Genomic DNA, 25,097 nt, shown 5'->3' with positions numbered 1-25,097 from the left:
ACCACTGGGCCACCACTCCCCCAAGAAGTGGACAGAACAAGGACGCCACCCATAGGGCAAGATGAATGGAGGTTGTTGAGTTAATTAGCTTCACCCACTCCATCCGTAGGGCGTGGCTGACCATTGCCCAGCTGTCAGGTAGAAACTTAACACCTCCTAAGTGTCCAGTGACAGCAAATGCCATCGGATCACATCTCCTAAATAATAGCCTCTTCCAAGATGCAGATTGGACTTCTGCTGCATGACACCTTACAAGGCGCCAGTGTTTGCAATTGTTTGTCATGTCTTGGACAAATTAATTAAATGTCAACTGTCAAATATTACAGAATCTTAAGCAGTCAGTACAGTATTAGTTTATGACCATGGAGAGGAGAGGAAAAAAATGCCATCACACACATATTAAGTAAAAAGTTTATTGAGTCAGCCTGATGTTTCAAAGCCCAGTAGCAGGAGCCTCTTTAGCTGTTGGGATATAAAATCCGATCACACACACAAACGTGTGGCTGGTAGGAGATGGTAGTTGTGCTCTCTTATCTGGTCTCCAGCACACCGTGCCTAATCCTCCACCTCCAGCAGTGGCTGGAGTCTGGAGCAGGGACGCAGCACAGCTCTAATCCAGACTCCTGCACTTCCTCGTCGTGAGCAATTGGTTGGCCCTGCTGGGTCTCCAGAGTGAACACATTCTCTGAGATCTGAACAGGAAACACATCGTGTGAGGAGAAAATATCACTGGGATAGATATTGTGCCATGAGTGGACAGCAGGTGATGCAGACAGGCCTCACCTGATCACTGATTCCTGTGGCGATGTGGCCCACCTTCACTCGACGCATCTCCCTGATCCGTATGCTTCTCCTGCTGAAGTCCCTGATGCAGACGTCAACTCCTATGCCAATCAATAAAACAACTATGCATCATGTACAGGTAAAGGTAAAAGCATGAATATCTCCACACTTGTCATCCTTATGGCAGCGCTCATCAAATGTTCCTTTGTCATTGTCTTGATTTCTCCAAATATCTCACTTTACTTGCAAGATAAATTGTCCCGCATCAAAGGAGGTAAAAAATACTTAAATGTTTTCATTTCACCTTCAAAGCAGCTGGGACTGGGTTCATGTGTCTGTCCCAGCAGGTCCATGCTGAAGAGCTGCACGTCTGAAAGACTGCTGTAGGAGAACACACCAGAGCTCAAATCATCTGCAGGATTCATGGACCAGCGGCCGGAGTCCTGGAGGGAAAAAAGAACAACACAAACCGCAGATATAAGATATTAATATTTACCCAATGCTAAAATAGGATTGTATAATATAGGGGTTCTCAACTGGTCTCACCCTGGTGATTATTTAACCAATCAAATTTAGTTTTTCAAAAATAGCTGTTGAAAACACAAATATGTCATCTTTTTTAAAAACATAAATCTATATATTTCCCTGTGCAACATGCAATTCACAGCATGCCAGTCAAAAGAAAAGTCCAACACAAGAGATATTCAGCTTTTTTTTTTTTTTTGACCAGCAATAATAAACCTGGCTTTGTTTTTCAGCTTACCTTTACATCAAATGGTTCCCAGTTTGAATAGGTCTCACTGCTGAGGCACGACAACAGCTGCTCCTGCATCTCAGCAGAATGAAGCTGAGACAGACTGCTCAGGTAGAAGTCTGAACAACCACAAAAACAGTCAAAAAAGCGTCTCTTCAGCATATTGAGAGGAGGACGCTGTCAAAAGACTCACCTCGCTCCAGTTTGCAAAGCTCTAGTTCAGGCCCAGTGCTGACCTTAGAGCCCCTTTTTATTGGCTCTTGGATCAGAGTTATTGGACTCACAGGCAAACATTGCTTTGACTCCGCCTCCACTGCTGCTTCATTCTCCCATTTTATGCACTTTTTGTGACTTTTGATTGGTGTACCATGAGAATCCATATTCTCTGCATCATCCAGCTCAACACTGCTGCTTCTGAGAGCACACGGGTCTGGTGGTTTGTTGGTAACAGACAGGGGCTCCGTATAGGGACCCTTTACCGGACTGCTGAGGCCTCCAACTGCAATGAAACATATGACATCAGACACCATCCTAGAGAGGAACATCCTATTCTGTACTTAATCTGATCTTTCTTTTTTTATGCTAGCTTTTGTTAGCTTTCTGGTGCTGTAAGGAAGTGAACTCATTACCAAACATCCAGTACATTTTTGGGAGTAATAAAATGATCAAAATAAAAAGTGTACAAGTTCAGCTTCAGTCAAATTAAATTCAAGACTTTTTAAGACTTTTTAATGCCATTTGAAAATAAATTTAAGAAAAAAAATGCCAGATCAATTACATAGGGTTAGGGTACATTTTTTCCAGTGTCTAGTGCAGATGTGCAACTGGCTGCCCCCAAAGTATACACACAAAAAAATAATAAATAAAAACCATTAAGAAAAATCTTTGTTTGACGGGCAATTTTCTTTAAAGATACATTTCTCTATGTTGTTAAAAGTTGCTACAAGCATGACACGCATCCTGATGCAACCACGTCACTGTTTTGTAGTTGGTTCCACCATTTATTTTGAATACTTATTATGTGTTAAAGTTGACTTTTAAAACACTGATTTAAGACATTTTAATGACTATTAAGGCCTTATTTTTAAATTCATGAATTTAATACCTTTTAAGACTTTTTAAGGATACGCAGAAACCATGAATAAGCTGAAAAAGTATCCTTGGTGCGAACAAATAGTTGGAAACATGAGTCAGCAGTGTCAAGTGAGAAGGTATTCAAAAAACCAAATTTGAGAACAGTGACCAAAGAAAGGTGCATTTCAGTTCAGGGGATCAGACTATGGAACAATCAAAATGATGACATCAAATGATCAAGATCACTAGATATGTTCAAAAAGAATGTGAAATGTAATATGACTTCTTTCTGCTCCTTTTCATTCATCTTGTCTTCTTTTTTTCAATGTGGAGGAGAAATAAACTTGTTTTAATGTCTTTAATGAAATAAACAAACAAACCTTCTCTAAGAGCTCTCTCGGTTTTCTCTTTGAGTTTGGAGGCTGATAATCTCTTGGTTGGATCCTTATGGAGTCCTGCCTCTAGGACCTCTGCTGTGAGACGTCTGCAGTCGGGGGGGATCTCTCTCAGAGGCGGAGGCTCGTAAGCAATCTGAAACCATTCCAAAACATGCTCAAACTAGGCTCAAATTTGAATAATTAAAGGCTGAACAGCACCTTCAGGTAAAGTCTGCAGGTGTAGTATCTGGTCCAGGGTTGACATCCATTGAGCATGTGCAGTAACATACAGCAGCTGCTCCACACATCTGCTTTGGCACCACGCAGGTCTCCTTTTACAACCTCAGGGGCCATGTGGGTATCTGTGCCTTTCAGATCTGCATTGTTTAGAGAAGAATGTGAGACGTGCGGCTATAAATCCCACCTGAACAACTGCAGCTAAACGAGTTATTAGTGAGGATGCAGGAGATGTATGCTTATGATTTTATAATTTGTAACTTTTAAACTTTTGAACCAATTACATTTTTTCCTTCCCATTCATTTCTATTGGAAATGTCAGTTTTGTCAACTTTCAAGCCCTTCATCTCCAGCCATTCTTTAACTGATTTTGACCATTCAATCTTTAACATGTTCAGCTTCGACCTTCAACCTTTTCAACCTTATTGCTAATGTTAAGCTATTTCTACAATATTGCCATTGCTAGGCGAATGCTAATGCTTTGTTATTGCTAGGCCAATGCTAATGATAGGTTAATGCTAATGTTAGGCTAATGCTATATTAATGCCAATGCTAGGCGAATGCTATATTGATGCTAATGCTATATTAATGCTAATTCTAATGTTAACTATTACTAGCCAATGCTAATGCTAACATATGCTAATGCTAGGTTAATGCTAATGTTAGGCTAATGCTATGTTAATGCTAATTCTAATGTGATCTAATGCTAATTCTAATGTTAACTAATGCTAGCCAATGCTAATGTATGCTAATGCTAATGCTAGGCTAATTCTATATTAATGTCAATGCTAGGCTAATGCTATATTAATGCTAATTCTAATGTTATCTAATGCTAATGCTAACGTATGCAAATGCTATCTAATACCAATGCTAATGCTAAGCTAATGCAGTGTGATGCGGGCCGGCACCTGCATTCTCATTTTCTTCAGGAAATGGAAATATTCCAGTTACCTTTGGATCCACTCAGGCACTGTCCCAGATGGTCCAATCTCTCTGCATGTCCAAAGTCACACAGGAAGGTGTCTCTGCCGTCCTCGGACAACAACACGTTGTCAGCTGTGGGAAATAAGGACAGTCAGTGGTAGTTCATCTGTGCTCTCAATGGTTGGTTTCCATGACCAGTGCTGTGTGTGGTTAGTAGATGACATAATTAGAAACAGGGCAGCTGCAGCCAGCAGAATCAGAGGAAAACACATCAATGTGGAGAAATTTAGTCATACTTTTAATTTTTCTTCTTAGACTTTGTAAACACCAGGTGGCGCTTGAGTACCATTTCCAAACCTGTATGATTTGTTTCAGATTAGTTTGTGCTATTTCCCTGACAACAATGTTTTTCTGCTTTTCTGTTGACTCTGTTCCTCTTTACTCTTCACTCCAATATCGCAAAACTTCTCTCGTCCTCCCGCTTCCTCCGCTTTGCACACTCCTCCACACTTTACTTTCACCCCCCCTTCTTTCTTTCTTCTCTAAATCTCTGCACATGCGCCTTCTAAGAAGTCGAGGTGAGTCACACACTGGGAAATTCCCAGCTCGTCTCATGGTAAACTGCTTCCACAGCGCTGGTGCCTGAGAATGAGCTCTGGGCAGGATTCCTGACAGTCGTGTCGCCACACAGCAGCACACTCACAATTACTTGATGACCCAAAATCTGACTTTCCAACTTTCCATGATGTACAATTGCAAGTAAGAGTCATTCTGACACTTTCCCCCGGAGTGCTATCACCAGTTTGCTGCATGTGAAATTTATTACCAGTCCTTGAGGACTTAGTTATGTCTTTATAAGTTGGTGTCACAGTTTGAAAAGATTACAGTACTTTCAACAACAAATACATGTTTAACAGTCTAATATGCAAACAAGAAAGCGACACCCTGAACCAGAATGACTGAACTCTATATTTGCATGTCTTTAAAGGACATGTCTTATTAATTACAAAAATTGGTCTTTATCCTCAGCTTCATATGACGCATATGTTCTGCATATTTGCTTTCATGTTTATTTTATGAATCTGTGTTGACATTACACAGATGGAATGAGCTTTGATTTTGTGTGATCTCTAAAAAACCCTACACGATTGGAGGAGATCACCTGACCCTCAATATTTGTATTCAATTAGACTAGGTTCAGAAAGCAGGTCTTAATGCACATGTTCATGTGTACCAGATGTAGGACTACTTGTGAAAGAGGCCTGGGTTGGATTAAAAAAAAAAAAAATCAGATTTGCGCTGTTTAAAGGGCCCAGCTCAGTGCTATGTATGTATTTTCAACAGTCTATGTATGTACCGGTGAATGCCCCGCCCCCCTCTCTGTCTCGTGTTTATAAAGCAGCATGAGTTCGGCTACAGAGTGGATGGGAGGAGGGCGGGCCGTCCTCTGGCCCTTTGTCAACGTGCGCGGAGGAGGAAGTCGGTGTCCCGTCTATAGACACGCCCACTCATGACTATGCATAAGTAGGCCACAAATCAGCCTGTTTGTGTAAAGTTGCTCAGAAAGTGACTTTTCAGAGGCTAAAACTCCGTAAAACAGACGAGTTTGGGAAAATAAACCTCAAATACTATGTTTTTGGGGTTCTTAGAACAAATGGAGATGGGTGAAAAATAGCATGACATGTGACCTTTAAACAGCCTTTATGATAGTGATTATAGTGCAGCAGATTTAAGACAATCGTTTACTTTGGTATAAAAGCATAACATTTGGCACAGATACTCTCTAAGGGCCACTATTTTGGAAAAAGGCGCTGGCCATTCAAAAATTCAATAAGGCAGCCATTTTTCAAGATGGCCACCATTGCTATTCAATGGCTATTATATAACCAAAAATACTCGTATCTGGCCAAACAAGGTGTCAGCAGAGAGGTCTGGTCCGCCCGAGTCCGAATATGTGCAACCCTCCCGGGCAGAGTTAGAACTGTGCCCGCTAGAGGCGAAACACTCACTCGCAGAGCAAAAAAATTGCTTGTTTTGTAAAAAATGTGGCAGCAGCAGACGCATTTTATTCCCCTGAGTCCGAATATGTGGTTTGTTTTCCGCTAGAGGCCGAATTGCACCCGCAGGAGGCCGCAGAAGTTTGGTGTTTTCTCCCTTCTGCTCATACTCCTCTGAGGTACTCCACTAAACTTCTGGGACCTTTCGACCAGACCTTTCCGCTGACACCTTGTTTGACCAGATCCGAGCATTTTTGGATTTTTCTCTAGTTTTTTTAAGCGATTGAGTGTTTCGCCTCTAGCGGGCACAGTCCTGAGACGTTTTAGTATCAGTATCGTCTCAATCAGAGATTTAGGCCATTTATGATTATCTATTGTTTTGTTATTTTACATTACATGTCCCAAATTCTAATTAGTAAGGTTGAACTATTGTTAGGTGCACATGTTTTGTTCAAATCAGGATTCAATAACAAGGACTTTACTTTGGAAATTAATTACATAATGCTCCCATGTGCTCACGTAGCTGTGGTGTGGAATCACTGGTGTGGAGCAATGATGAATAGAACTTTAACCAGTTTTTCCAGATTCAATTAATCTTTCATTGCGTCACTACAGATTCAGCTGTTAATTGTAGGCCGGACTTATAATGGGACACATTTGAGCTTCAATTTAAAACAAAGGATTGTTGAATTCATAACGCTACATAAACTTTTATGTACTTTTTGTGTATTTTTGTACATTTTTTGTGTATTCTCCTTTTATGATCACTGTACATTCATCGGAAGTTTAGAAGAAATATGTTTTTCTAACCAAAAACTATAAGTATCAAAGCATCAGGTCAATATGAAGTTGTGATCAATATTACATCTTTAAGGGATCTGATCTGTTAGCAGAAGAAAAAGCCAAATTACAAGTTGAAAAACAAAAAGTTAAACCAACCTTTCACATCTAGATGCGCCACCTTTTTCTTTACCAGGTACTCTAACGCAGTTAACACCTGAGAGTGGTAGTGGAGACTTAAATCCTCTGGTAGTCTGCCTCGCTCTGTGATCAGCTGGCCAACAGAGCCTGGAACAAAACACAAAGACACAAAGATGTTTTTTCTAACATCCAGTAACGACAACCGAAACACAATAGTTTGATTAAAAAAGGTACCGGTAAGTCATGTGATCTTGGCAATTCATTTATAAAAACAGTAATAATTTGGAAAATGGCTTAGGAAATACCTTAAAGAACTTCATACTTTTTTTTAATACAACTGTTTGATCAACAGATGAATAGCATCTACGATGCCCTTTTTGCTCTAACCCATAATTTATATACAGTGTACCTTACCCATTAACTTATTCACTGCCAGCCATTTTCAGAACGGCAACCCCCCTCGCTGCCAGCCATTTTAAAGCATTTTGACTGATTTTTAAAGACCAACAGAATATTTTGTACTATGATAATCTGAAATCTGAAACCAATTTCTGAAAGAATAGACTCTCTGCTTTCATCATAAATTTTTTTTTTTTTTGCTTTAGGGACACCTCAACATTGGTTTCCTTCTATAAAACAACAAAAACAAAACTGAGACCGGGCTTTTGAAGGCAAAATTTATGTTTCCATACTGTGTTTTGGCCTTCATCCAAGTCTCCCCCTGCCCTCAGTCTCCACACAAGCAACTTCCTCCTCCTCCCGACACACTGAGTCTACCCGTTTGGCCCAGGTTGTTGATCGTCTTCTCTTAAGATCGCGACACTCTCAGTAGTCCACTTAGATCCACACATGCTCTGCTTGAGTGTGAGCTGTTGTGAGCTGCTGGATACTTCACAATATCCCTTCGTAGCGCCATTTTCTGTCTCGTAAACTCCTTTCCTCTTCCTCTGACCTATGCACATCATGGCTAATCTCTCATCCAAAGGTGCGCTGCTGCCACCTACATGGCACCAGTTGGTCACTACATCATAGTACAAGCCTCATGTTCACAGGAGAACTCCATCACACTGTCTCCTAGCAACCCCCGTCGAAAAAACCAATTGTTGTATAATTACGTCAATGGCAGCAAGCGTTTGGATTTGAAATGACGTAGCTGCCATCTAATAGAGTGTGGGCCTACATTTTTCATCTGTTTGCAGGAGCTGTGGCGCTTTGTACAAAAACGACTTGCTCACCTGATTTGTGATCCATCAGAAGGATTACAGTTGGTCCTTCTTTGATGACTCCAAAGAGTTTCACCACGTGAGGATGGGTAAGGGTGCTCCACGCACCCACCTCCTCACTACTGAACTTCATCAGGGGGATCTGAGAGAAAATTCATAAACCCAATTGTGAAATCAGAGCAAAAAAGGACATAAGGTCTGATCTTTTTTTTTTTTTTATTACCTTTTTAACTGCAAATTTGAACCTGGTCTGGACATCTTGAGCTGCAAGAACTTCTCCATAAGAGCCCTCTTTGATAAACTGTGAGATTTTGTATTCATGTCCTTCCCTGTATTCAGAGTCCACAGGCTCAATGTTCTGTCAGGGTCACAGAGGGTTGTTAGCTTGGTTAAAATACATTTTAGGGATGAAAAAGTAAACCTAGTCAAGACACACATACTTCATTGTAAAAGATGAGCCCCTCGCTGCAGAAAGAATCATCCTCCGACAGCCGGTCTTCATCCTCCCTCGCCTCCCCCTCCACCTCTCTGAAAAAGGGCCCTGCATAGCACGGGTCTCCCTGACTGACGCTGCCTCTGAGACCAGCGAGAGCCAGGGAACAGTCTCCGATACTGCTCAGGGAGTCTGAGCTGCTGTCCTGTTCGTATGAGGAGCTGACCTTCTGCAAAGGCCAGTGTAAAGGAGAGCAGCTGGAGCCTGTGGGGTAGATGTGACGACTGAATGGAGTCAAACCTCCTCCCTGATCTTCAGAGCTGCTGCAGCAGGAGGAGCTATGGTCACTGCTCGGTCCAACATGTGAGGGCTCCTACCAAAACAACACATCAAAGAATATACCATTCAAAATTCATTAATCAATAAATAAATAAGAATAAAACAACACTTCTAAGGCTTCTTTTTTTTTGTCAGTGGCCTCTTTTGCTTCTACTGGAGGCTGTACTTTATTTCATTGCTTATATTTTTTACTGCTGATTTTAATGTTCTTATTTTTAAGTTGTTGAATATTTTCTGTTGCACTTTCTGATCATGTAAAGCGCATTGAATTGCCTTGTGTATGAAATGCGCTATACAAATGAATTTGCCTTGTCTGGCCTTGCCTTGCCTTAATAAACAGCTTTGAATGACTTACTTTTAGTTCATAGGAGTAAAAACTATACTGTATAAGTGCCTGTCCTTGGGATATGTTTGCTTGTATCAAAAATAAAAACACCTTGCTCTCTGAAATAGTGAATAACAGTCTCATGCCTGGTTTCACACAAGTAGGGATGAATTCTCACCAGGATCTGGATGCGAGAGGTCCCACTCTCCTGCTCAGGGACTCCAGAGGATGTTGGATGTCTCTGCCGCTGCTTCGCTGCCTTCTTCGCTGCCTTCTTCTCAAACTTTTTCCTCCCTTTTTGCTTCTGTCTCTTCTTCTTCTTCGAGATAAGTCTGACTGATGAGCAGTTAAGCTCCTGGACGGAGGCTGAGGATGGACAAGCCACGTTGTTGTGCTCGGGGGGGACACTGGAATAATACAGATAGGAAAAAAATGAGCAAAGAAATCCTGTAAAGTGCTGTAAGTGTGTATTTGTGTAAAAATATACCTGATGGTGAAGCAGTTTGGAGTAGGAAGAAAGGATGGTTTGAAACAAGAAGGACTGAACTCTTGGGAGTCCTGGGTTTCACCTGCAGACAGTACAATATTTATTACTGATTCAATCTAAATGTGATGTGGTTATTAAAAACCAAAGTGTACATAATGTGTATATTCACATTCGGCCTGAGCGATGATGGAGGTGGTCTTAAATGGCATCTCCCCCATTTGTTCTGCGGTTCCATGTGTCAGGAGTTTTGTAATGGTGGACCATTTAGCATGGTAGTTCATTTTCCTGTCCTTCTCTCCTTCCTCCTCCTCCTCCTCTTCCTCCTCTGCTACCTCCTGCTCTGTACTGGAGCAGGACAGATACGAGCCCTTAAGCTCCGTTTGAGGGGATCCACAGAACGGCGCCGTGGAGTTGAAGATCCTTTGCCTCACAGCCATTTTGTCTGTCCACTGAAGCTGGAAATAAAGAACATCACAAAAAGGTTTGGGGTCAGACATTTCTTTATCGATCTGTAGTGTTCTTTTCTTTTTTAAGATGTTTGCAAGGAAAGTCAGGCATTCAAATTACAATGAAAAGCAAAAGATATTTGTGAAGACTTGAGAATTTGGAGACTTTTAAAAAAAAAACATTTTAAAAATACATGCACTTTATCCAGCTCTAATGGATTTTAATTTCGCAAATTCGAGTAAAAAACAAAACAAAAAAAAAGTTTTTTTCTGACTTTTTCGCGTTCCGTCCTAGCACGATGTGAGCCCGCCCCCTCTTTGTTTACATTTGTTTACCTTTTGAGTAGGCTATATGTGTGCCGCAGGCATGTTTAATTTTTTATTCGCACTATGCTGAGATGCTAAGGGAAGAGTTTATTAAATTTTTTTTTATTGTAATGTTATATGCTATAAAATATGTAGTTATCTGATTCCTGAATCAAAATATTTAAGCTACTGTGAAGTTACTGTTGCACTTTTGCTTAAACCTGGGTTAAAGTTTGAAATTGTTGAATGACAGAGCCTCATTTACCTTTTATTTTGGAATTATTCAATGCATTTGAACTCTTGAGGACAATCACAGCAATAAAGTTGCACTTTTGACAATATAACTGATGTCTGTAGTCATTTTTAAGTGCCTTAAAAAAAAATTGAAAATCGAATCGAAACTCATTTTTCTTTAAAAAATCTGAGATTTTTTTTTTGAAGCCAAAATCGCCCAGCCCTAGAGCTTTGCCCTGTGAGGCTGTGGGGCTGACTATTGCTTCACTGAACCCCATAATGATGGAGGTCCGATCATAATCCTGAAATACAGTAGTTATTGAGGGATTCTGCTTTTTCTCTTCATTTGACTCAAAAACAAAAGCAAAAAGTTATTGTCTACAATCAGACCTATTGTCATAATCTTTTTATAACATCCATCTAAAGATTACTCTATAGGGCAGTGGTTTCCTAACCTTTTCAGTTGCACTTCTCTTTGAAGAATACACCCCCCCCCCCCCCCCACCACCCCCGCAACAAAATTAGGGCTGAATGAGTAATTGCATTTGCGATATTAGTGCAATATCATAAAACGCAATTTTCTAATCGCAACGGCTACATTATTTAAACATTTTTTTCCTTGTCCTGTCTTGTACTGTCCTATTAAGTTCAGAGTGTTTAAGAAGTGCAGTCCACATGTTTACATGTTTCATGAAACGTGAAGTTCGTTAGATATGTTGAAGAGGTAAAGCCGCACATTTGTTTGCTTTATTGTTGTAATCTGTGCTTTAAAATGTATATTTTATATTTATTTAAAGTTGAAATAAATCTGAAAGTGTTTATTATGAAACAGATTGATTTATTGCTTGTGTTCATTGAAAAATACATGACAAGAGGCCCTTGGAAAAAATAATCGCATGTTAAATCACAATCACAATATTGAGGAAAAAAAAATCGCAATTAGATTATTTTCCAAAATCGTTCAGCCCTAAACAAAATGAGTAAAACATTTTTATCTTTATTGAAAAAGGTCAAAATTCTGATTCTTCTTTTTTAAAAACTTGTAAAAAGAGCATATAATGTACAATGATATATTTTAAAACAGTAAGACGTAAAGTTCTTTGAGTGCAAATACATTTTTTTGACACACCCCTCAGTTTGGGAAACACTGCTATAGAGCATGCTGCACCTTGTACAAAGCTCCAGCGCTAACACAGAAACAGATGCACAATCATTCCTCCAGTTAATTCGTTTTTGCCTGTTTGTGAAACGTGGGCGGACGTTTCCGGGAAGTAACTAACACACACGAGGAGGAGAGAACGCACACGACTGAAGGGTAACCGTCCTCAAACCACGACCACATCAAGGTGTGACATAGCGTTGCTGCCTTCCAATGATCTAAGTCAATTCTTTACTTAAAGGTGAATCATTTACAACACAATCTTAATGACACACACCTTGCTCAAACACCCACATACACAAAAACACTTTGCTGCAACATTAAACCCCTTAAATGTATTAATTTAAAAAAAAATTGTGTTATTTTGCAGATTATTACGTTTAATCTGTCTAGGGATTCGATTTTTTCTTGTGATCTTTTCTCCAACTTGAAAATTAAAGGTCAACTCTGAGCTTGTTTTGACAGTTGTAACTGAGTTGTTGTGAGTCACTGTTTTTTTTTTTTATTACAAGGAACTGTACTCGATGACATATGAGATGGCTGAACTTCCTATAAAGATGAGCGTGACTTCACATAGCTGAGAGGTTATGGACAGCACGACACACGAGACGATAAAGCCAACAGGCAAAGAGCTGGATTGGGTCAGGAAGGACGACTGAGGCTGGGAGAACTGGGAGAACTGTTGCAGCGTGTTGCGTCAGAGTGTCTCTCACAATCAATCAAAACTTCTCACAAAGATCGGCCCTGAAACCTTAACCACAAGAATCACACCGCTGCCTAATCAAATGCAGTGCTCACATTCAAATCAAAATAATAATACAACAATCAAACAAATCAAATAAAATTGTCATATTGTGTGGATGTCGTGCACATATTGTACAAGTGTGACTTCCGTATTTAGATGCAGCACCACCACACCCTGGTTAATCTACGTGGAAAAAGGGAATAGTGAGTGAAAACAGCTGAAGAAGAATCTGTCTCCATGCGACATGGAAGAAAGCAGACGTACCAATGAATGCTGGTCTCAACCGACCTGGTTCTCCTTTGTGTGTCCACAGTGGAAAACAAATCACACGCAGGCTACACACTGGCCCGCTTGGTCCTGCATGCTCTGACGTTCACTATGTCTCGGCTCGCGCTCTGCTGCTATGATCTCTGCTCTCAGCCAGCGTTGAGGGGGAGGAGCAGACTGACTATGACTTATGGGAAATGCATCTACACTTCCCCAGAACCCTCCCCTCCCTCCCCTTACTGCCTCAAACCGAGCTGATTAACCCACTCTGCCCTTTAACGACAAGTGGATTTAAGCGGAGTTTCTTTGATCGTGGACCTGTTGTTTGACAGAGATGAAGAGATGAGGATCAGAATGACAAATTGTGATCAAGCAGTGATTCATTTCAGAAATTGTAAAAAAAAAAGAAAAAAGGAACAAATATGTCAATATGAATATGCGACAGATCACAAAGTGCGGGCCGATCCACAAACGCACTTTGCTCAATCATCAAGCACAATTGAAGATTTACACATAATAATTCATGATGAATACACACACGTAAATGAGAAAACACATGTAAATGGTGGATGTATTTGTGGATCTTAAAAACACGTGAAACTCTAAAAAGTACATGTGAAACTCTAAAAAGTACATGTGAAAATCTAAAAAGTACATGTGAAAATTGTAAATATTTTTGTGGATTTGAACAACACATGAGAAAATTGGGGATCTATTTGTGAATATTTTTGAGACAAATCTCTACCCATAGAGTTTAAAAATATGTTTATAAATGTGCTTTGCATAACGGATCTATAGACATATATAACTTAGACACACTTAACCCTTGGAGTCATCTTAAAGGCTATTAAAGGCTACAATTGTTTTCTCATGTTTATTTGCTTATTTCCAAAGTGCTGTATATTGGAAGTGTATAAAAAATTAGATATGCATCATGCTGACACCAAATTTGCCCCACTGACTCCCATTGTAACCACATATTTTCCATACACTATAATCATGACATGTTATAATTAGGGCTGAACGATTTTGGAAAATAACCTAATTGCAATTTTTTTCCCTCAATCTTGCGATTTAATATGCAATTTATTTTTTTTTCAAGGGCCTCTTGTCATGTATTTTTCAATGAACACAAGCAATAAATCAATCTGTTTCATAATAAACAGTTTCAGATTTATTTAAACTTTAAATAAGCTTTACCGCTTCAACATATCTAACTAACTTCACATTTCATGAAACATGTAAACATGTGGACTGCACTTCTGAAACACTCTGAACTTAACAGGACAGTACAAGACAGGACAAGAATTTTCTTTTTTTTAAATTGCAGCCTTTGCGATTAGAAAATTGTGTTTTATGATATCGTGGTAATATCGCAAATGTAATTACTCGTTCAAACTGTAATAAAGCTTTTGTCACTCCGCCCTCAGACCCTGAAACATTCATATACATTCATTCATTCATCAAGTGTGAAACATGAGCTCTGCATTCTTCAGTTTCTTTCAACATATGACATTTTTGCAACTTTTGTGTGACAAATATACGACTATTGCATAATTAACAGAAGGGCACCATAGCACACTATATGTTGAAACAAATATATGTGTTTATAGTCATTCAGTCAAAAAAAAAGATGTTCCAAAAGGAGTGTAAAAATAAAATAGTTAAAACATTTTTGACAAAAAAGTGAAATGCGTGTACTTCCTTATGATTAAAAAGATTTACATTTGAAAAATATTTGCACAGCCCTAAAACTCTTTCTAAACAATAGTGTTCTCAGTCAATTAAAATCTGATTTTACACTTTGCCTTCAACACAAGCAGGTGACTGAACGTATGGATTGTTTCTGGTTCCAAACATGCTTTTTGTCACTGCTGCGATAACGTTTGTCGGCCCTCTGGGAACCAGTTCTCCAACCTTCCTCCACATAATCTAACGTGTGTTTTTAAACTATGTGAATAAATCAAATACCCTTAGAGTATGATCCTATCTATGTATGACCAAACAATAGCTGATAAGTGAACCAGATACAAATGAAGTCTCAGAAAGTGCTACAAACTGATGATTCAGGGTAATCAAATTCAGTGCAATTCTTCTTTCATTTGACATACATATATTTAGTCTCTTTTGACTAGAAGTTGGTTTCTAATTGGATGGTTTCAACTGCAGTCTGCATCGGCCGATGCCGATACACGTAAAAAAATTAGGCAAAAATCGGCCGATAATATCGACCGGCCAATGCATCGGTCAATCATTAATTTCAACTGTATATTGCACTAGAACTACAGTAATTCATCTCTTATTTTGTGAGTATAGTGAACATATTGCACTAGAACACAAGAGATTATCTTAAGACTATATTTTTTATCCCTAATATTAATAATAATAAAAAAAAAAAAAAAAACCCTGTCCCGATTGTCCCAATGTAAATCCTGGCAAATGACACAATAAATTTAACGGACTATCACAAATAATGGTAGTATATTTGTTAGTTATTTATAGTTAATGTTATTATTTCATAATGAATAAGTTCATAAACCTAATGTAAAAATAGAGTGGTCAAAATTCAGCTACATGTAGGCTAGTGTGTGTGGCTCTGTTTCATGAATGATTTTTATTGTAAAGAAAGAAAAGTGGATTAAATTGAACGTGTGTAGCATTCCACAGGAGAAGAACTGAGTTTGTGAAAGGATGTCTAAAAAAAGACAAACCAAATAAAATCAAAGTTAGTTTCAGTGTATACTATATCAATAATATTTTTCAATGCTTCACCTTGCTGTCAAACAGCACTTTTGGTCAGAAAACCTACAGTCAGTCTCTACACTCTACAGCGCACCAGAGTCCCTTGACAAAACTGCAATTTTACCTCACACCACACAGAAATTAATGCTCAACTGCTGCTTCAATAATTATGTTTCTTTGCGGTATTTAGTATCTTCAGTGTTCGTTCAGCTTAGTTGGGAATAAATAAAATTACAAAAACGGCCCAAACGAGGCAAAAATAAACGGAACAACTGCTGGTTGCTGTAAATGGAATCTGGCGTGCTGAAGAAAACACAATATAATGTTTCCCTGGCTGGAAAAGCTAAATGGGTATATATGTTCTTAATATTGATTACCTATAAAACTGACTTTGATTTGGTTATATTTTTAGCTTTCATTCAGAACTTACCGTTCTTTGTGCAGCTTTAAATGACGAACAAAGTTAGAAGTTGTTGCTTCTCCGTCTGTGATCCTTGAAGTGCATGTTTTGCATACTACAACTCCTTTTTTATTGATTACCTCATCATTTTTGTACCCCAACAAAATCATTCTAGGTATCATTTTGCCGCCGACGCTTTGATGGACGGTTCTTCTTTGTTCTGTTGTCCTGCAATTTGATTGGTTGAATTCTGTCTTAAAAACCACGTGTGCCTTATTTGATTGGATATAGTGCTGGCAGCGCCCCCCCCCCCTAATAATTTGATCACCTGATAATATGATGTCCTAAAAATGTGGTCGGAAAGTTAAAAAATAGAACGAAAAAAATACGAGCTTATTTCCCTTTTTCTTTTGTCACAATTTTATACTGTGGAGAAGAAACCAAATGAATCAGATGTTGCTTCTTCTAAGCAGCAAACACTCAACATCACACATAATTCTTGCCAGAAGAAATCACAGGCTTATTTAGCCTGTCACCACAAGGCAAACCTCTGATTTTACAGTGGTAATCTGCTGTGACATATACAGAGACGAACGTAACAAAACTCTCGCTCACAGACATGAGCACTTCCTTTTATGCTACAGCTTGAATGCTTTAAATGAATACATGGACTTAAAATAAGCAACGCCAGCAACCTCACTAGAACACTAATGCAAGCAATGTAACACTGTTGCTCAACCAGGAAATTATTTGACTAAAAATAGACTAAATAACATTTGAGGACTAAACCTAAATATTTTCTTGTCAGAAGACTAGAATTAACATTAAATCATATAGTCAAAATTAACACCGTCCCTATGTCTTCTTTTCTTTTTTTGGGGGGGTAACTTTTTTATTATTTTTCTCTGTATTGACGACAGCACCGTACATATTTAGACTGCATATTTATTCTAGTACTTTGGGAGTAAAACAGCCGTAATTTGTACTCAGTTAAAGCTGCTTTTAACTTTTTATGCTCTTTAATCAGTAGGGGTGTTGAAAAAAATCGATTCGGCGATATATCGCGTTTTTACGTCGCGCGATTCTCGGATCGATTCTAAATGCAACCATATAGATTTTTTTTTAATTTATATATATATATATATATATATATAATTTTTTTTTTTAACCTTTATTTAACCAGGAAAGTCTTTTCCACTACAGGAGACATTGTAACTACACAAAGAAGTCCTCTGAAATCTAGGCATGTTGACCTGCTTGTGTTTTTTCAATAAAATCTAAAAAGAAAGTATTACATTTCTGCATTTATGTGTTGTTCTTGGCATATACTGTACCTCAGTTAAGTTGCACTAAAGTCAAACTTGGTTTAAAAGCCACAGGCAGATTGTATGTTATTTTTTTATTTTAACTTGATGGCACATGGCACGTAAAAGCCAATGTTTTGAGTGTAAAATATGCCAATAAAATATATTTCATACATAATGTTCTCATGAAAGTGTACACATTTACAGATTAGTTGTTTCTTAAGTCATATATTTAAAAAAAATCACAATAATTGCCTTATACATTAATATCGGGAAACATTGCATCGAATCGTATTGTGACCTATGTACCGGGTTACGAATCGTATCGCCAGATGCCAGGCAATACACACCCCTATTAATTAACGTCAGATGTTATGTTTTTGTCAGTCCGTCCGTCCGTTAATGGGGATGTTTATTAGCAGGATATCTCAAAATGCTCTGAGTAGGGGTGAGTATTGGCAAGGATGTTGCGATGCGATACGTGACCCGATACTTGGGTCACGGTACGATATTATCGCGATATATTACGATATTCTATCCAGTTAATATCAAAAAGAAACGTAGAGATTAAAAATCAAGTTGCTGTATATGTTCGTCAGAAGATATTGATCATTCAGAGGACAAATTGAGTCAAAACTATTTGATTCAAAACATCCTATTTATTATTTATTATTAGTATTTTTGCACATTTTCACTGAAAAAAGAATGGATTCAAATGACATGATCCAGAATAGGGCTGGGCACAATATATCTAATATATAAGTTTTCTATTTTGGCGATATAGAAAATTACAATAACGCGTATATCAATATATTTTTTATTTTAGATCTTATTTTGAATTAAAATACTCGTTTTAGGAGTCGCTACTTTCACTACTTCTCAGAACAACATGAAAAGCATCTAAACAAGCCACACTACAAACTCACTCACACAGAGGAGAAAAAGTGGCACATATTGTGGAGCTATTTGTTCATAAATGTCCCGTTATGTATTTTTTTAACTCCTTTTGTGCATTTTGTTGTTCCTTTGTGTAGTTTTTTGGTAATTTTGGATGTCTTTCTGAGTCGTTTTGTATATTATTTAGTATGTGGGTTCTTGGATTTTTGTTGTCCTATTGTGCATTTTTTTCTCCTTTTGTGTATTTGTGTTGTTCTTTTGTGTATTACTCTGTTAATTTGTGTTTTTGTAGCAATTTTGTGTAATTTTTTGCTGTCATTTTGAGCATTAACTTTTGGCGGTTGCTAGTTGCCCATGTTTGTGATACATGCAAATGTTTTGGTTTTTTTTTCACCATTCTTAAAGCACTCGGGGTGGGAACCTCTGGGTACCTCACGATACGATACATGATACAAAGCTCACGATAACGATTATCTCACAATATGACGATACTGCGATCATTGATATATATTGGTCAGAAATCAATCTGCAATAATTTATGACATAAAAAAAAAAAGATCAAGTGAAAAAATACTTCTGGAAACAAAAAATAGGGTCTTTCTTACCAGTGACACCATTATAGTGCAATATTCCAGCAAACAATGTATTGGTTCCTTCAACAAACAGTGACAACATTTCTGTGAAGTCCTACCAGCACATTTTAGTAGGTTTTGAAAAAAAATGTAAATTTTTTTTTTTTAATTCGATACTTAGCGTGAGCATATTGATAATCGAAAATGATTTTTTGTGCCTTAACAATTGGACTTTAAAAAAAACATTAATTTCACTGTATTTACGTCAGATATTTGTTTGAACCAGCAGAGGGCGCTGGTAACCCAGTGGTCGTTGGGATACAGCTATTCTGTGCAGTGAAGAAGAGATGCTATGCTCGCAGACAGAGCTAATAGAAAAACGTGACTTTTACAGATATTCACGTAATATTTCAGATAATCTTTTGGTGCTAAAGGGGTAAGGAATCATTTATGAACATGTTTAAGAGTAGAAGGCAGCCAGAAGGAAAGTAGGAGCAGATTCCGCCCGCCGCCTCAGCATTTGGACAAGAGAAGGATAAATAGATATCTGCTGTTTAAAATAAGTACTGCGATTCAATTTTCAGAAAATCGATATCAACCGTGATACCTATGAATCGATTTTTAACTGCCTTGCGATTAATCGTTACATCCCTATTGTCTATCTATCGCCATTTTGAGAATAAATATTGACATATGAATTTTGGTCGATATCGTCCAGCACTAATCTGGAAACTTGATGGAGAATTTGTGCTTTCTGAGTGCTCTTGTTATTAACTTGTTCACCAAAGCCCAATTAAAAACCCTTTGGACCTGTTTTCAATGCCTGGTTTGTTGTTTTTGCGTTGCAAACTCTTCCTGATTGCACAAATTTACCAAAGAAATTCACAGATGACATTTGGACCATAGGAGCATCAGGCTTTTCACAAAGCGATGGACCCATGCCAGAACTGGGGAGTTCTGTAGATGCAGACCAGCAGTTTGACTGTAGGCCAAACACGGCCCAGCGTGCATTCAGCGCTGACTAACAGAGTCAGGGCAGACTGAAGTAAATATGGAAATCTGCTCAGTATTAGCTAACGATGGCCGGATGTATAATACAGTGAGTATAAAGGCAGAACCTGATTATAGGGCACAGTTAAAGATTTCCATATTAAAGCTTAGAGCACTAATTAAACCAAAGATTAAGGCTGAGAATTGTATATTCTCCTTATAAGCAAGTTCATTCTACGTGTCTGTTAAAACACACATGCACCAAAGAACGATAAGATTATGACCACATGTTTGATATTGAGGGTGTTCCTTCCCTTGGGCTGTGGAAAATAATTTAATCAATGCATCACAATGCACCAACATCTGTTCTACATCAGTTCAGGTGAAAGCACTTAAGTAATTACAAACCCTCCTAACGTAGGAACATGAGAGTTACATTTTCAGACTGCTACAAAGTTTCACACAGTGTCAATAAATATATCACCTGACTAGGGCTGAACGATTCTGGAAAATAATCAAAATCATGTATTTTTCAATGAAAACAAGCAACAAAAAAAAATCTATCTTTTTCATAATAAACAATTTCAGATTTATTTAAACTTTAAATAAATATGAAATGGAAATTTTAAAGCACAGATTACAACAATAAAGCAACAAATCTGTGGCTTTACGTCTTCGATATATCTAACTAACTTCATGTTTTATGAGACATGTAAACATGTGGACTGCACTTCTTAAACACTCTGAACTTAATAGGACAGACAAGGAAAAAAATAAAAGATGTGCCACCTGTCCAATGAAAATCAAACATGTTCGGTACAGCCCACTGTACGCTGTTTTCAAGCTGTATTCAGCACAACCTGCACGGAATTTGATAGATATTTTTGATAGATGCTTGCAATTAAAAATCCCTACAGGCGTCATTTAATTGATATTATTACTTTACTATTATACACTTGATTAAATTATTGTATGATTATATTTTTCTGTCCTAGTTTTCTTTCTGTTGACATAGATATATTGGCGTAGATTTTTTCTGAACAATCACCTCTCTCTACCTATCCATAAAACGAAAGCTACATCGATTATGAAAATTATGACATTGAAAAATAGTTATTACCATGTAATTTCATCTGATCAAGGCGTAAAATATGTGACATGTTTGCACACTTTAAGTATTTTGTAATATTTTACAAAAATCTTCTTTGCAATTTTTTAAAAAAAAGGAAATCTTATCACAAAGTCATTTATTAACCTTAGTGAAATTAGACACTTTCACCTATTTTCCCCAAGGGGTAGCAGTGGACTGCCACACTAAAGGTGACCAGGGAGTGAGTCAATAGAATATATATTGTTTTATTTTTAATTATTGATTTTATTTTTCAGTCTTTTTTTTATTTAATTCTATTGTAAAATATTCCTATGTTTAAGGTTAAAATCCAAGAAACCCATTGTTACTACGGTTTTTTTTTTTTGTTTTGTTTTTTAATAAAATGTCTATTCGTACAGTTGCCGTACGGACAACCCCCGGTTCTATTGGTACGTTTACCGAAGTACACGTACGTAGCGTCTCAGGGTTAGGTTTAAGTTATAACTCTATATCACAACATTTTTTAGAGTTAGGGTTAGGGTTAGGTTTACGGTAAGGTTTAGTCTTAGTCACGTGACCTAAACTGGCCAATGACTGACCTATCACGTGACCTAAACTGGCCAATGAGGGGCGCTGCGTATGGATAGAATGTCGGTATCTTGATACGGCAACCGTACGGATAGCCAATGCATTTTTTGAATGTGTGCTAAATAAATAAACATATTAAGTGTCTATTTGTACGGTTGTCGAATGGACAACCCCCGGTTCTATTGGTACGGTTACGGAAGTACAAGTACGTAGTGTTTTAGGGTTAGGATTAGTATTAGGTTATAACCCAATATTGCAACAATTTTTAGGGTTAGGGTTGGTCTTAGTCACGCGACCTAAACTGGCCAATGACTGACCTATCACGTGACCTAAACTAGTCAAATAGGGGCGCTGCGTACGAATAGAATGTAAGCATTGTGATACGGCAACCGTACGGATAGCCACTGCCATAAATAAATATATAAATAAATTAAATGAAATTTAACGAATTATTTTACTTCTTTTAAAAACGTACTTAAGTACAAGTAAAATCACTGTTTTAGAAATATACTCAAAAAAGCAACTCAATTACAGGAACTTGTACTCAGTTACTTTTACCTCTGATTTTCCACAGGTTTTTTTTTTCCGGTCACACAAACAGTTGAATTTACATTCAGTCGTCTGCCTATCTTAAGGCATCCCATTGCATTTAGTTTTTACGTGATATTTAGTGTGTCACAGACCGTAAAACAGTATCAGTTAGCCTACTTTAAAGCAGGTTATAATGCTAAACTGATCTCCAAGCGTCCCAACTTCCTTCTATTCGCACTCACCGCCATTTCACAGCTCACAAAGGCACATAAATGTGTGTTTAAAGTGAGACATTTACACCTTTGGTTTTAAATAACACTCTTAACGGATGCCATAAGTAACAATGGCTCCCAAATAAACACTTTATTTGAGTGTATGTCGGAGAAAGAAGGAAAAGTGCAGCCTTACCGTTGCTGCAGTCTTTAGGCGTCGGCCGATGGTGATCTTAACCTCCTAAAGTAGGGGTCCCCAAACACCGGGTCGCGGCCCAGCCACAGGTTGGAACTAATGGCAACTTTTACCTGGGTCTCTTTACTCCAACCTCGTTTACTGCAGCCTATGCATCAGTAGGAAAAGTCAAGAAAACAGAAAACTTAAACACTGTCAGCAAACAAAAAGCTACGTTTCAAAGAAATAAACATGTGCTCAAAACATATGGAGATAGACGTGTCTTTATTATTAAATCAGAAGGAGAAAAAAAATTCAATAAAAAAAGTTTACTTCAATCAAAAATAAATATTTTTTATCAAAGAAAAAAAAGTGTTGAAATGCAAAAAAAAAAAAAAAAAAAAAAAAAAGCGCTAATATTTGAGACCAAAAAATTGCTTGAAAGGTTTTTTTTTTTTTTTGATTAAAAAGGTTTTCTTTGGATTAAAGTCGTTTTTTTGTTTTTAGTATTTGGATTATGGGTAGTACATTTGTGTCTTTATGATTAAATCAATAAAACAAAAACATTTCACAAAGATAGCGTTAAAAATATATTTTCAATCATAGCAAAAAAGTATTTAAATGAAAATTAAATTGAGTATCCAAAAATTGCATTTGAACACTTTTCTTTGATTGGAAATATTTATTTTTTTTTTTTTTTTTTTTTTTTTTTTTTTTTTTACCTTGTCTGCACATGCTTTCGAAGGTTAACACTACAAGAAGTGCAATCTTTTGACAGCAATGCATATTTTATTATTGCAATTAAATAAATTTATTTATTTCATTGCATAATTGTGACCGTCACCAGCCCTCCCTAGGGAAGGGTAAGAAATACTTTATTAAAGGGAGGATGTAAAAAAGAGAGGGCAGTGTTACACCAAGGTGAGGGGTTGGAGGGGGGTGGGGAAGTTAGCAGGGAAGAGGGATACAAGATAGGATATGGAATGGGTGAGGAATAGTTTTAAGTGATGCGATGTGAAATTGTGGTTGTGTATATTGTGTTTATTGTTGTGTTGTCAAGCCAGTTTGGTGACCAGTGTGTGGTTTAGGAATAATGGTGGTGGCTGTGAACAGAGGAAGAGGTGAGTGGAAATTCCATAAAACAGGTATTTGGGAACAACGTGTCTAAGGTTGAGCCCAGTATGAGTGTTATCCCACAGCCCAAGGCCAGTGCATCCATGACAAATGTATTTCCAAGTACCGCCACTGCAAAACCCAAGAGCCGCCCCCGGGCCCGAAGAAGCAGTCAGGCCAGCAGCAAGAGCAGGCAGAAATATTTATTTTTGATTTAAATCATTTTTTTTTTTGGTTAAATTTTTTTTTTTTTTTTTTTTTTTTTTTTTTTTTGTGACTGAAGGATAAAGACACAAATCTACCGCCAAAAAAAACAAAAAACAACTACTGTAATAACAGAGATTGGGAACAGTAAAATAAATAAATGATATAATTTCACTCAGTCCGTTTGCCTGACATTTGCAAATTTGTCAAAACATATTCAAGGTAACAACAAAGAAATCACCTGGACATATAGTTGAAACTAGAACACCAGCACTAATTAAACCTCACTAGTAAGATCATTTAGAAACACAGAAAATAACTTTTTCCTCAAGGAAACCCAGACAAAAAATCTCTCTCTCTCTCTCTCTCTCTCTCTCTCTCTCTCTCTCTCTCTCTCTCTCTCTCTCTCTCTCTCTATATATATATATATATATATATATATATATATATATATATATATATGTGTGTTTACAATGCTCCCTCTCCAGGTGTATTACTAAGTATTGACCAGTAGCTGGCAGCATACCCTTGTTACTCATAGACCAATATGCCATCACATTCTGCTGTCTTGATGTCCAGTTCTAATGAATTAACATAATCAGACTGCGATCACTGACTATTAGGGTAATGATCAGCTATTCAATATACACTGCTTGAGCTGCTATATGTGAGGAATATAAATACAATTTATAATCATGTTATAAATCATGTTTTACAGCATTGCATGGTTTTAATTCTTGATTATTATTCCATCCATCCATCCATCCATCCATCCATCCATCCATCTTCATACCCGCTTATTCCCGTTTAACAGGGTCGCGGGGGTCTGCCGGTGCCAATCTCCGGCTCTCATAGGGCGCTGGGCGGGGGTACACCCTGGACAGGGCGCCAGTTTGATTATTATTATTTCAAGTATTTGATTTGTGAAATGAGGAGTGGGCAGTACAACAATGCAGTGGTGCTCTTTTGCAACATTTAGCAACAAACCACGTTTAAAAAACGTGTGAATCTTTTAATGCCACTTTTGACCAGAATTACCGCAATATTTGTGAAATTTGTGATATTTATTGTCTCATACAAATATAATCTAAATGTTAAATCTCAATCTAAATCTAAATGTTAAATCTACATCGAAATGTTAAATCTAAGCTGTTAATCTAGTTTATATGGAAATTCATCCAGAAATACACAAAATAAAAGCTCATTCCGGTGACAAGAAAATGTATTTTCTTGTTAAATGTTAAATTT

At 37.6% G+C, this 25,097-nt stretch overlaps 1 protein-coding gene across 3 annotated transcripts; it reads right to left on the bottom strand.

Moving 5' to 3' along the window:
• Positions 1-399: 399 nt before the first annotated feature.
• On the bottom strand, positions 400-22,688 carry map3k14a (mitogen-activated protein kinase kinase kinase 14a). 3 transcript variants are annotated; one of them, XM_028455851.1, is made up of 16 exons: positions 22,554-22,688; positions 10,044-10,329; positions 9,875-9,956; positions 9,566-9,794; positions 8,731-9,096; positions 8,514-8,648; positions 8,303-8,432; positions 7,086-7,214; positions 4,177-4,281; positions 3,208-3,365; positions 2,992-3,142; positions 1,731-2,036; positions 1,547-1,656; positions 1,088-1,226; positions 784-884; positions 400-692 (listed from the first exon to the last, which is right to left on the bottom strand). In XM_028455851.1, the coding sequence occupies exons 2-16, from the start codon at positions 10,309-10,311 to the stop codon at positions 531-533; spliced, it is 2,571 nt and encodes an 856-aa protein (XP_028311652.1). In that variant the 5' UTR covers positions 10,312-10,329; positions 22,554-22,688; the 3' UTR covers positions 400-530. The 3 variants fall into 3 exon arrangements, with proteins under 3 accessions (XP_028311652.1, XP_028311651.1, XP_028311653.1); XM_028455850.1 differs by lacking the exon at positions 22,554-22,688 and adding an exon at positions 13,029-13,193; XM_028455852.1 differs by lacking the exon at positions 22,554-22,688 and adding an exon at positions 13,053-13,193.
• Positions 22,689-25,097: the final 2,409 nt, after the last annotated feature.

Source organism: Gouania willdenowi, chromosome 8 (genome assembly GCF_900634775.1).
Source record: "Gouania willdenowi chromosome 8, fGouWil2.1, whole genome shotgun sequence".
Classification (NCBI taxonomy): Eukaryota; Metazoa; Chordata; class Actinopteri; order Blenniiformes; family Gobiesocidae; genus Gouania; species Gouania willdenowi.
This window is presented reverse-complemented; position numbering and strand designations above follow the sequence as displayed.

What these genes read in the sequence shown, in the direction of transcription:
- map3k14a (XM_028455851.1), bottom strand. Translation starts at nt 10,311, where the DNA reads ATGGCTGTGAGGCAAAGGATCTTCAACTCCACGGCGCCGTTCTGTGGA. An exon ending in CCTCTCGCATCCAGATCCTG is followed by an intron (nt 9,097 to 9,565) that starts GTGAGAATTCAT and finishes TTGTTTTGGTAG; the next exon opens with GAGCCCTCACATGTTGGACC. An exon ending in TCTGATGGATCACAAATCAG is followed by an intron (nt 7,215 to 8,302) that starts GTGAGCAAGTCG and finishes GTTTTGTTCCAG; the next exon opens with GCTCTGTTGGCCAGCTGATC.